The sequence below is a fragment of the Pseudophryne corroboree genome, chromosome 9, assembly GCF_028390025.1.
Source record: "Pseudophryne corroboree isolate aPseCor3 chromosome 9, aPseCor3.hap2, whole genome shotgun sequence".
Classification (NCBI taxonomy): Eukaryota; Metazoa; Chordata; class Amphibia; order Anura; family Myobatrachidae; genus Pseudophryne; species Pseudophryne corroboree.
The window spans coordinates 344965708-344977949 of record NC_086452.1 but is presented as its reverse complement, the minus strand read 5'-3'; the positions used below and the strand labels follow the sequence as shown (position 1 = coordinate 344977949).

Genomic DNA, 12242 nt, shown 5'->3' with positions numbered 1-12242 from the left:
GCTTCAGCAAGTACCATGTCTGTTCCAAGACTTACCGCAGCTGCGTTTGTCGGCATGGCGGTGGAAAGCCGGATCCTAAGGGAAAAAGGCATTCCGGAAGAGGTCATTCCTACCCTGGTCAAAGCCAGAAAGGAGGTGACCGCACAACATTATCACCACATGTGGCGAAAATATGTTGCGGCCAGGAAGGCCCCACAAAGAAATTTCAACTCGGTCGTTTCCTGCATTTCCTGCAAACAGGAGTGTCTATGGGCCTCAAATTGGGGTCCATTAAGGTTCAAATTTCGGCCCTGTCGATTTTCTTCCAGAAAGAATTGGCTTCAGTTCCTGAAGTCCAGAAGTTTGTCAAGGGAGTATTGCATATACAACCCCCTTTTGTGCCTCCAGTGGCACTGTGGGATCTCAACGTAGTTCTGGGATTCCTCAAATCACATTGGTTTAAAACCAGTCAAATCTGTGGATTTGAAGCATCTCACATGAAAAGTGACCATGCTCTTGGCCCTGGCCTGGACCAGGCGAGTGTCAAATTGGTGGTTTTTTCTCAAAAAAGCACATATCTGTTTGTCCATTCGGACAGGGCAGAGCTGCGGACTCGTCCCCAGTTCTCTCCCTAAGGTGGTGTCAGTGTTTCACCTGAACCAGCTTATTGTGGTGCCTTGCACCTACTAGGGACTTGGAGGACTCCAAGTTGCTAGATGTTGTCAGGGCCCTGAAAATATGTTCCAGGACGGCTGGAGTCAGGAAAACTGACTTGCTGTTATCCTGTATGCACCCAACAAACTGGGTGCTCTTGCTTCTAAGCAGACTATTGCTAGTTGGATGTGTAATACAATTCAGCTTGCACATTCTGTGGCAGGCCTGCCACAGCCAAAATATGTAAATGCCCATTCCACAAGGAAGGTGGGCTCATCTTGGGCGGCTGCCCGAGGGGTCTCGGCTTTACAACTTTGCCGAGCAGCTACTTGGTCAGGGGCAAACACGTTTGCTAAATTCTACAAATTTGATACCCTGGCTAAGGAGGACCTGGAGTTCTCTCATTCGGTGCTGCAGAGTCATCCGCACTCTCCCGCCCGTTTGGGAGCTTTGGTATAATCCCCATGGTCCTTTCAGGAACCCCAGCATCCACTAGGACGATAGAGAAAATAAGAATTTACTTACCGATAATTCTATTTCTCGGAGTCCGTAGTGGATGCTGGGCGCCCATCCCAAGTGCGGATTATCTGCAATACTTGTACATAGTTACAAAAATCGGGTTATTATTGTTGTGAGCCATCTTTTCAGAGGCTCCGCTGTTATCATACTGTTAACTGGGTTTAGATCACAAGTTGTACGGTGTGATTGGTGTGGCTGGTATGAGTCTTACCCGGGATTCAAAATTCCTCCCTTATTGTGTACGCTCGTCCGGGCACAGTACCTAACTGGCTTGGAGGAGGGTCATAGGGGGAGGAGCCAGTGCACACCACCTGATCGGAAAGCTTTACTTTTGTGCCCTGTCTCCTGCGGAGCCGCTATTCCCCATGGTCCTTTCAGGAACCCCAGCATCCACTACGGACTCCGAGAAATAGAATTATCGGTAAGTAAATTCTTATTTTTCAATGCCCTGACAACGTCCAGCAACTTGGAATCCTCCAAATCGCTAGTAGCCGCAGGCACCACAATAGGCTGGTTCAGGTGAAACGCTGAAACCACCTTAGGCAGAAACTGAGGACGCGTCCGCAGTTCTGCCCTGTCCGAATGGATAATCAGATATGGGCTTTTATACGATAAAGCCGCCAATTCTGACACTATCCTGGCTGAAGCCAGGGCCAGTAGCATGGTTACTTTCCATGTAAGATATTTCAAATCCACCGATTTGAGTGGCTCAAACCAATGGGATTTGAGAAAATCCAAAACTACATTAAGATCCCACGGAGCCACTGGGGGCACAACCGGGGGCTGTATATGTAGTACTCCTTTTACAAAAGTCTGGACTTCAGGAACTGAAGCCAATTCTTTCTGGAAGAAAATCGACAGGGCCGAAATTTGAACCTTAATGGACCCTAATTTGAGGCCCATAGACAATCCTGTTTGCAGGAAATGTAGGAATCGACCCAGTTGAAATTCCTCCGTCGGGGCCTTCCTGGCCTCACACCACGCAACATATTTTCTCCAAATGCGGTGATAATGTTGTGCAGTCACCTCCTTCCTGGCTTTTACCAGGGTAGGGATGACCTCTTCCGGAATGCCTTTTTCCCTTAGAATTCGGCGTTCAACCGCCATGCCGTCAAACGCAGCCGCGGTAAGTCTTGGAATAGACACGGTCCCTGCTGAAGCAGGTCCCGTCTTAGAGGTAGAGGCCACGGATCTTCCGTGAGCATCTCCTGAAGTTCCGGGTACCAAGTTCTTCTTGGCCAATCCGGAGCCACGAGTATCGTTCTTACTCCCCTTTGCCGTATAATTCTCAGTACTTTTGGTATGAGAGGCAGAGGAGGAAACACATACACTGACTGGAACACCCACGGTGTTACCAGAGCGTCCACAGCTATTGCCTGAGGGTCTCTTGACCTGGCGCAATACCTGTCCAGTTTTTTGTTGAGGCGGGACGCCATCATATCCACCTTTTGGTTTTTCCCAACGGTTCACAGTCATGTGGAAGACTTCTGGATGAAGTCCCCACTCTCCCGGGTGTAGATCGTGTCTGCTGAGGAAGTCCGCTTCCCAGTTGTCCACTCCCGGAATGAACACTGCTGACAGTGCTATCACATGATCTTCCGCCCAGCGAAGAATCCTTGCAGCTTCTGCCATTGCCCTCCTGCTTCTTGTGCCGCCCTGTCTGTTTACGTGGGCGACTGCCGTGATGTTGTCCGACTGGATCAACACCGGCTGACCCTGAAGCAGGGGTTTTGCCAGGCTTAGAGCATTGTAAATCGCTCTTAGCTCCAGTATATTTATGTGAAGAGACATCTCCAGGCTTGACCACACTCCCTGGAAGTTTCTTCCCTGTGTGACCGCTCCCCAGCCTCTCAGACTGGCATCCGTGGTCACCAGGACCCAGTCCTGTATGCCGAATCTGCGGCCCTCTAACAGATGAGCACTCTGCAACCACCACAGAAGAGACACCCTTGTCCGTGGAGACAAAGTTATCCGCTGATGCATCTGCAGATGCGATCCGGACCATTTGTCCAGCAGATCCCACTGAAAAGTTCGTGCGTGGAATCTGCCGAATGGAATCGCTTCGTAAGAAGCCACCATTTTTCCCAGGACTCTTGTGCATTGATGCACAGACACTTTTCCTGGTTTTAGGAGGTTCCTGACAAGTTCGGATAACTCCCTGGCTTTCTCCTCCGGAAGAAACACCTTTTTCTGAACCGTGTCCAGAATCATTCCCAGGAACAGCAGACGTGTCGTCGGGGTCAATTGAGATTTTGGAAAATTCAGAATCCACCCGTGCTGTTGCAGCACTACTTGGGTTAGTGCTACTACGTCCTCCAGCTGTTTTCTGGACCTTGCCCTTATCAGGAGATCGTCCAAGTAAGGGATAATTAATACGCCTTTTCTTCGCAGAAGAAACATCATTTCGGCCATTACCTTGGTAAAGACCCAAGGTGCCGTGGACAATCCAAACGGCAGCGTCTGAAACTGATAATGACAGTTTTGCACCACGAACCTGAGGTACCCTTGATGTGAAGGGCAAATTGGGACATGCAGGTAAGCATCCTTGATGTCCAGAGACACCATAAAGTCCCCTTCTTCCAGATTCGCTATCACTGCTCTGAGTGACTCCATCTTGAACTTGAATTTTTGTATGTACAGGTTCAAAGATTTCAGATTTAGAATAGGTCTTACCGAGCCGTCCGGCTTCGGTACCACAAATAGTGTGGAATAATACCCCTTTCCCTGTTGTAGGAGGGGTACCTTGACTATCACCTGCTGAGAATACAGCTTGTGAATGGCTTCCAATACCGTCGCCCTGTCTGAGGGAGACGTTGGCAGAGCAGACTTTAGGAACCGGCGAGGGGGAGGCTTCTCGAATTCCAACCTGTAACCCTGAGATACTACCTGCAGGATCCAGGGGTCCACCTGTGAGTGAGCCCACTGTGCGCTGAAATTCTTGAGTCGACCCCCCACCGCCCCCTGAGTCCGCTTGTAAAGCCCCAACGTCATGCTGAGGGCTTTGCAGAAGCCGGGGAGGGCTTCTGCTCCTGGGAGGGAGCTGCTTGGTGCACTCTCTTACCCTTTCCTTTGCCTCGGGGCAGATATGACTGTCCTTTTGCCCGCTTGTTCTTATAGGAACGAAAGGACTGCGGCTGAAAAGACGGTGTCTTTTTCTGTTGGGAGGGGACCTGAGGTAAAAAGGTGGATTTCCCGGCTGTTGCCGTGGCCACCAAATCCGATAGACCGACCCCAAATAATTCCTCCCCTTTATACGGCAATACTTCCATATGCCGTTTGGAATCCGCATCACCTGACCACTGTCGCGTCCATAAACTTCTTCTGGCAGATATGGACATCGCACTTACTCTCGATGCCAGAGTGCAAATATCCCTCTGAGCATCTCGCATATAAAGAAAAGCATCCTTTAATTGCTCTATAGTCAATAAAATACTGTCCCTATCCAGGGTATCAATATTTTCAGTCAGGTAATCCGACCAAACCACCCCAGCACTGCACATCCATGCTGAGGCGATGGCTGGTCGCAGTATAACACCAGTATGAGTGTATATACTTTTCAGGGTAGTTTCCAGCCTCCTATCAGCTGGATCCTTGAGGGCGGCCGTTTCAGGAGACGGTAACGCCACTTGTTTTGATAAGCGTGTGAGTGCCTTATCCACCCTAGGGGGTGTTTCCCAGCGCGCCCTAACCTCTGGCGGGAAAGGATATAATGCCAATAACTTCTTTGAAATTAGCAGTTTTCTATCGGGGTTAACCCACGCTTCATCACACACTTCATTCAATTCCTCTGATTCAGGAAAAACTACAGGTAGTTTTTTCAGACCCCACATAATACCCCTTTTTGTGGTACTTGCAGTATCAGAGATATGCAAAGCCTCCTTCATTGCCGTGATCATATAACGTGTGGCCCTACTGGAAAATACGTTTGTTTCTTCACCGTCGACACTAGATTCGCCTGGGAGCCTTCCTCGCAGCGGAGCTGTGCAGGAAAATGGCGCTGTGTGCTGAGGAGATAGGCCCCGCCCCCTATTTCGGCGGGCTCTTCTCCCGGTGTTTGTGAGACCTGGCAGGGGTTAAATACATCCATATAGCCCCAGGGGCTATATGTGATGTATTTTTAGCCAGAACAAGGTATTATCATTGCTGCCCAGGGCGCCCCCCCCCAGCGCCCTGCACCCTCAGTGACCGCTGGTGTGAAGTGTGCTGACAACAATGGCGCACAGCTGCAGTGCTGTGCGCTACCTCATGAAGACTGAAAAGTCTTCTGCCGCCGGTTTCTGGACCTCTTCACTTTTCGGCATCTGCAAGGGGGTCGGCGGCGCGGCTCCGGGACCGGACTCCATGGCTGGGCCTGTGTTCGATCCCTCTGGAGCTAATGGTGTCCAGTAGCCTAAGAAGCCAATCCATCCTGCACGCAGGTGAGTTCACTTCTTCTCCCCTAAGTCCCTCGTTGCAGTGAGCCTGTTGCCAGCAGGACTCACTGAAAATAAAAAACCTAATAACTTTTTCTAAGCAGCTCTTTAGGAGAGCCACCTAGATTGCACCCTGCTCGGACGGGCACAAAAACCTAACTGAGGCTTGGAGGAGGGTCATAGGGGGAGGAGCCAGTGCACACCACCTAGTCCTAAAGCTTTTATTTTTGTGCCCTGTCTCCTGCGGAGCCGCTAATCCCCATGGTCCTGACGGAGTCCCAGCATCCACTAGGACGTCAGAGAAATATAGATACCCTAGACAGGGACACTATATTGCTAAACGTAGAGCATATAAAAGACGCACTTTTATACATGAGGGATGCACAGAGGGATATTTGCCGGCTGGCATCCAAAATTAGTGCAATGTCCATTTCTGCCAGGAGAGGGTTATGGACTCGGCAGTGGACAGGAGATGCAGATTCCAAACGACACATGGAAGTTCTGCCTTATAAGGGTGAGGAGTTGTTCGGGGATGGTCTCTCGGACCTCGTTTCCACAGCAACAGCTGGGAAGTCTACATTTTTACCCCATGTTCCCTCACAACCAAAGAAAGCACCGTATTATCAGGTACAGTCCTTTCGGCCCAATAGGGGCAAGCGGGTTAAAGGCGCGTCCTTTCTGCCCAGAGGCAGAGGTAGGGGAAAGAAGCTGCAGCATACAGCCAGTTCCCAGGAGCAAAAGTCCTCCCCCGCTTCCTCTAAGTCCACAGCATGACGCTGGGCCTTCACAGGCGGAGCCAGGTACGGTGGGGGCCCGTCTCAAATATTTCAGCAATCAGTGGGCTCGCTCACGGGTGGATCCCTGGATCCTTCAAGTAGTATCTCAGGGGTACAAGCTGGAATTCGAGACGTCTCCCCCTCGCCGTTTCCTCAAATCTGCCTTGCCAACCACTCCCTCAGGCAGGGAGGCAGTGTTACAGGCAATTCACAAGCTGTATTCACAACAAGTGATAGTAAAGGTGCCCCTACTTCAACAAGGAAGGGGTTACTATTCCACAATGTTTGTGGTACCGAAACCGGACGGTTCGGTGAGACCCATTTTAAATTTGAAATCCTTGAACACATATATAAAAAAAATTCAAGTTCAAGATGGAATCGCTCAGGGCAGTTATTGCAAGCCTGGACGAGGGGGATTACATGGTATCACTGGACATCAAGGATGCTTACCTGCATGTCCCCATTTACCATCCTCAGCAGGAGTACCTCAGATTTGTGGTACAGGATTGTCATTACCAATTCCAGACGTTGCCGTTCGGTCTATCCACGGCTCCGAGGGTCTTTACCAAGGTAATGGCCGAAATGATGATACTCCTTCGAAAGAAGGGAGTTTTAATTATCCCGTACTTGGACGATCTCCTGATAAAGGCGAGGTCCAGAGAGCAGTTGTTGGTCGGGGTAGCACTATCTCGGGAAGTGCTACAACAGCACGGCTGGATTCTAAACATTCCAAAGTCACAGCTGGTCCCTACGACACGTCTACTGTTCCTAGGGATGGTTCTGGACACAGAACAGAGAAAAGTGTTTCTCCCGGAGGAGAAGGCCAAGGAGCTGTCATCTCTAGTCAGAGGCCTCCTAAAACCAAAACAGGTGTCGGTGAATCACTGCACGCGGATCCTGGGGAAAATGGTAGCTTCCTACGAAGCGATTCCATTCGGCAGGTTTCATGCAAGAACCTTTCAGTGGGACCTGTTGGACAAGTGGTCCGGATCGCATCTTCAGATGCATCGTCTGATAACCCTGTCTCCGAGGACAAGGGTGTCTCTGCTGTGGTGGCTGCAGAGTGCTCATCTTCAAGAGGGCCGCAGATTCGGCATACAGGACTGGGTCCTGGTGACTACGGATGCCAGCCTTCGAGGCTGGGGAGCAGTCACACAGGGAAGAAACTTCCAAGGGCTATGGTCAAGTCAGGAGACTTCCCTGCACATAAATATTCTGGAACTGAGGGCCATTTACAATGCCCTAAGTCAGGCAAAACCCCTGCTTCAAAACCAGCCGGTACTGATCCAGTCAGACAACATCACGGCGGTCGCCCATGTAAATCGACAGGGCGGCACGAGAAGCAGGACGGCAATGGCAGAAGCCACAAGGATTCTCCGATGGGCGGAAAATCACGTGTTAGCACTGTCAGCAGTGTTCATTCCGGCAGTGGACAACTGGGAAGCAGACTTCCTCAGCAGGCACGACCTCCACCCGGGAGAGTGGGGACTTCATCCAGAAGTCTTTCAAATGATTGTAAACCGTTGGAAAAGGCCACAGGTGGACATGATGGCGTCCCGCCTAAACAAAAAGCTAGAAAAATATTGCGCCAGGTCGAGAGACCCGCAGGCGATAGCTGTGGACGCTCTAGTGACACCGTGGGTGTAAAGATCGGTTTATGTGTTCCCTCCTCTTCCTCTCATACCAAAGGTACTGAGGATAATAAGGAGAAGAGGAGTAAGAACTATACTCATTATTCCGGATTGGCCAAGAAGAGCTTGGTACCCGGAACTTCAAGAAATGATGTCAGAGGACCCATGGCCTCTACCGCTCAGACAAGACCTGCTGCAGCAGGGGCCCTGTCTGTTCCAAGACTTACCGCGGCTGCGTTTGACGGCATGGCGGTTGAACACCGGATCCTGAAGGAAAAGGGCATTCCAGAGGAAGTCATTCCTACGCTGATTAAAGCTAGGAAAGAAGTAACCGCAAACCATTATCACCGCATATGGCGAAAATATGTTGCGTGGTGTGAGGCCAGGAAGGCCCCAACGGAGGAATTTCAGCTGGGCCGTTTCCTGCACTTCCTACAGTCAGGGGTGACTATGGGCCTTAAATTGGGTTCCATTAAGGTCCAGATTTCGGCTCTATCGATTTTCTTCCAGAGAGAACTGGCTTCACTACCTGAAGTTCAGACTTTTGTTAAGGGAGTGCTGCATATTCAGCCCCCTTTTGTGCCTCCAGTGTCACCTTGGGATCTCAACGTGGTGTTGGATTTCCTAAAGTCACATTGGTTTGAGCCACTGAAAACCGTGGATTTGAAATATCTCACGTGGAAAGTGGTCATGTTGTTGGCCTTGGCTTCGGCCAGGCGTGTATCAGAATTGGCGGCTTTGTCATGTAAAAGCCCTTATCTGATTTTGTAAAAGCCCTTATTTTGTAAAAGCCCTTATTTTGTAAAAGCCCTTATCTGATTTTCCCCAGTTTCTCCCCAAAGTGGTATCAGCTTTTCATCTGAACCAACCTATCGTGGTGCCTGCGGCTACAAATGACTTGGAGGCTTCCAAGTTGTTGGACGTAGTCAGGGCCCTGAAAATCTATGTTTCCAGGACAGCTGGAGTCAGAAAGACTGACTCGCTCTTTATCCTGTATGCGCCCCACAAGTTGGGTGCACCTGCTTCAAAGCAGACTATTGCTCGCTGGATCTGTAGTACGATTCAGCTTGCACATTCTGCGGCTGGACTGCCGCATCCTAAATCAGTAAAAATCCATTCCAGGAGGAAGGTGGGCTCTTCTTGGGCGGCTGCCCGAGGGGTCTCGGCTCTTCAACTTTGCCGAGCAGCTACTTGGTCGGGGTCAAACACGTTTGCTAAATTCTACAAGTTTGACACCCTGGCTGGGGAGGACCTAGAGTTTGCCCATTCGGTGCTGCAGAGTCATCCGCACTCTCCCGCCCGTTTGGGAGCTTTGGTATAATCCCCATGGTCCTTACGGAGTCCCCAGCATCCACTAGGACGTTAGAGAAAATAAGAATTTACTCACCGGTAATTCTATTTCTCGTAGTCCGTAGTGGATGCTGGACGCCCATCCCAAGTGCGGATTGTCTGCAATACTTGTATATAGTTATTGCTTAACTAAAGGGTTATTGTTGAGCCATCTGTTGAGAGGCTCAGTTGTTATCATGCTGTTAACTGGGTATAGTATCACGAGTTATACGGTGTGATTGGTGTGGCTGGTATGAGTCTTACCCGGGATTCAAAATCCTTCCTTATTGTGTCAGCTCTTCCGGGCACAGTATCCTAACTGAAGTCTGGAGGAGGGTCTTAGTGGGAGGAGCCAGTGCACACCAGTAGTCTAAAGCTTTCTTTATAGTTGTGCCCAGTCTCCTGCGGAGCCGCTAGTCCCCATGGTCCTTACGGAGTCCCCAGCATCCACTACGGACTACGAGAAATAGAATTACCAGTGAGTAAATTCTTATTTTTCACCAAGCTCCATGGACAGCATGCCTAAAAGGGCAACTGCAGTCTATTGTGGGTCATACTGTACCTATACAGACATTTCCTCACATCAATGGTGAAATGGTCAAAGTGGAGGAACGACAGATGTAGATAGACAGAAGCAGGGATTAGGCAGGAGTGGGTTACATGGGGTGTAGGGGAAAGTGTAAGTCTGCCTGTGGCATGAGAGATTCAAGAGGGATTTCAATTACGGGCAGATGTCTTCGCTCAGCCAAATTAGTTCGGCAACCAAATCTCACACACAACTGCTCACAAACCCCATAGATATGCAAGCAGTTTTGTGCAAATTCTGGATTCTGGCGGGCAAGGGGTGCGAGATGTGGTGCCTTTGCTGGCATTTATATGCCTCGGCTGTGGCAATTTGCACCCTTTGCCTGCAACTGAGCACCCCCCCCCCCCCCCCCCTCATAGTGAGAAGATAAGGAATAGTGTGGCGTGTACTCGTGATTCATCTCCAATTCATCACACTTTGGGGTGTTCCCAGCACTTACGGAGGTGCTCTGCCTTCCACTAGCTCTCTCTATTCACCAGACAGCAATCGGTCGCTGCAGCTTTTCCCACCTGTGGGACACTGCAGGGTGGAGACGGTACTGCTGTCTTAGCAGGGCGCTGCGTGTAGGGCAGGGCACATTTTACAACTTTAAAATCTGGCGGCACTCTGCTGCAAAAGCCTAGCGTGAACACTAGTAATGCCAGGGGCATGAAGGAGAGGTGGAGACATTTATATCACATAAATATATTCTATATACTGTAGCAGGGGCAGGACATGTGTAGCACTCCAGGTTTGCTTTAAGGCCACTCTAAAGCTGTCCAAAAAAATTACGTAATTCATTTCACACTATCAAAATCCCTAATTCTTATAGAAATTAAAATTTCCATACCAGCAAATTCCCTTTCATCCATTGTATCTATGTGTGTAAGACATATATTATATTCATTTAAATATATAATTAAAGAAATGCAAATTCTTAACGAGCAGTTCTATTGCAAATATTTTTCCCACCAATAGTTATGTCACTATGTGTTTTTAGCTTACGGCAGAGAACCAAATAGAGTGGAACTTGCTGCCTCCTAAGAAGATTATCGGAAAGAATTCCAAAAGCTTGGTGGAACGAAGAGAGAAGGATCTGGAGATCTATCTACAAGCCCTGCTTGCAAAGTTTCCTGTCACTGTACCAAGAGCTTTGTCGCATTTTTTGCACTTTCATTTATATGTAAGTTAATTATATTTTACTGGTTTATGTAGCATATTTTAAAGGTTGCATCCAAGAAGAACCATTTTTTTTTCCCCATTAGCTCTTTTTTATCCTATTAACTGCTGAGGCTTTTGCCAACTCTGTGCTCAGCCAATATTGGTGCTTTTTTGGCCTGGTCACATCAGTGTCTGTAATTTACTTTATTTTTATGCATTGACCGCACAGATTATATCTTGCTGTTTTTGCTTATTTCTCCTCAAAGCAAAAACATTCCACCCAGAATGGCTCCAAAAAAGGTTGTGTTTAAAAAAAATAAAATAATATAGCTTGTGTATTGTGTTTGTATTTTTTTATTCTTTTCTAACCACTGCTAAGAAATACTTTGTGCTTCTTGCTTCGGTATTGATCCACTTTTTCAAAACAGCGAAAAGCATGATTCTACATATATGTTTCTCTAACGTCCTAGTGGATGCTGGGGACTCCGAAAGGACCATGGGGAATAGCGGCTCCGCAGGAGACTGGGCACAAAGTAAAAGCTTTAGGACTAGCTGGTGTGCACTGGCTCCTCCCCCTATGACCCTCCTCCAAGCCTCAGTTAAGATTTTGTGCCCGAACGAGAAGGGTGCAATCTAGGTGGCTCTCCTGAGCTGCTTAGAGTAAAAGTTTAAATAGGTTTTTTTATTTTCAGTGAGACCTGCTGGCAACAGGCTCACTGCATCGAGGGACTAAGGGGAGAAGAAGCGAACTCACCTGCGTGCAGAGTGGATTGGGCTTCTTAGGCTACTGGACATTAGCTCCAGAGGGACGATAACAGGCCCAGCCATGGATGGGTCCCGGAGCCGCGCCGCCGGCCCCCTTACAGAGCCAGAAGAGTGAAGAGGTCCGGAAAATCGGCGGCAGAAGACGTCCTGTCTTCAATAAGGTAGCGCACAGCACCGCAGCTGTGCGCCATTGCTCTCAGCACACTTCACACTCCGGTCACTGAAGGTGCAGGGCGCTGGGGGGGGGCGCCCTGGGACGCAATGAAAATACCTTAAATGGCTAAAAATACATCACATATAGCTCCTGGGCTATATGGATGTATTTAACCCCTGCCAGTTTTCCACAAAAAAGCGGGAGAAAGGCCGCCGAAAAAGGGGCGGAGCCTATCTCCTCAGCACACAAGCGCCATTTTTTCCTCACAGCTCCGTTGGAGGAAGGCTCCCTGACTCT

General features: G+C 49.3%; 1 protein-coding gene across 5 annotated transcripts in view; it reads left to right on the top strand.

Annotated features, from left to right (window-relative positions):
* The window catches only part of NISCH (nischarin), a 306900-nt gene that overhangs the window by 11291 nt on the left and 283367 nt on the right, over positions 1-12242 (top strand). For 4 of the 5 annotated variants that reach the window (XR_010186909.1, XM_063940634.1, XM_063940636.1 and 1 more), the window contains exon 3: positions 10866-11048. Coding sequence is in view for 3 of the 5 variants with exons in the window: in XM_063940634.1 (XP_063796704.1) it covers positions 10866-11048 (183 nt within the window). In the remaining 2 variants the exon portion in view is untranslated. Of the gene's footprint in view, positions 1-10865; positions 11049-12242 lie in introns of those variants that run through there. The other variant, XM_063940635.1, reaches the window with a different exon arrangement.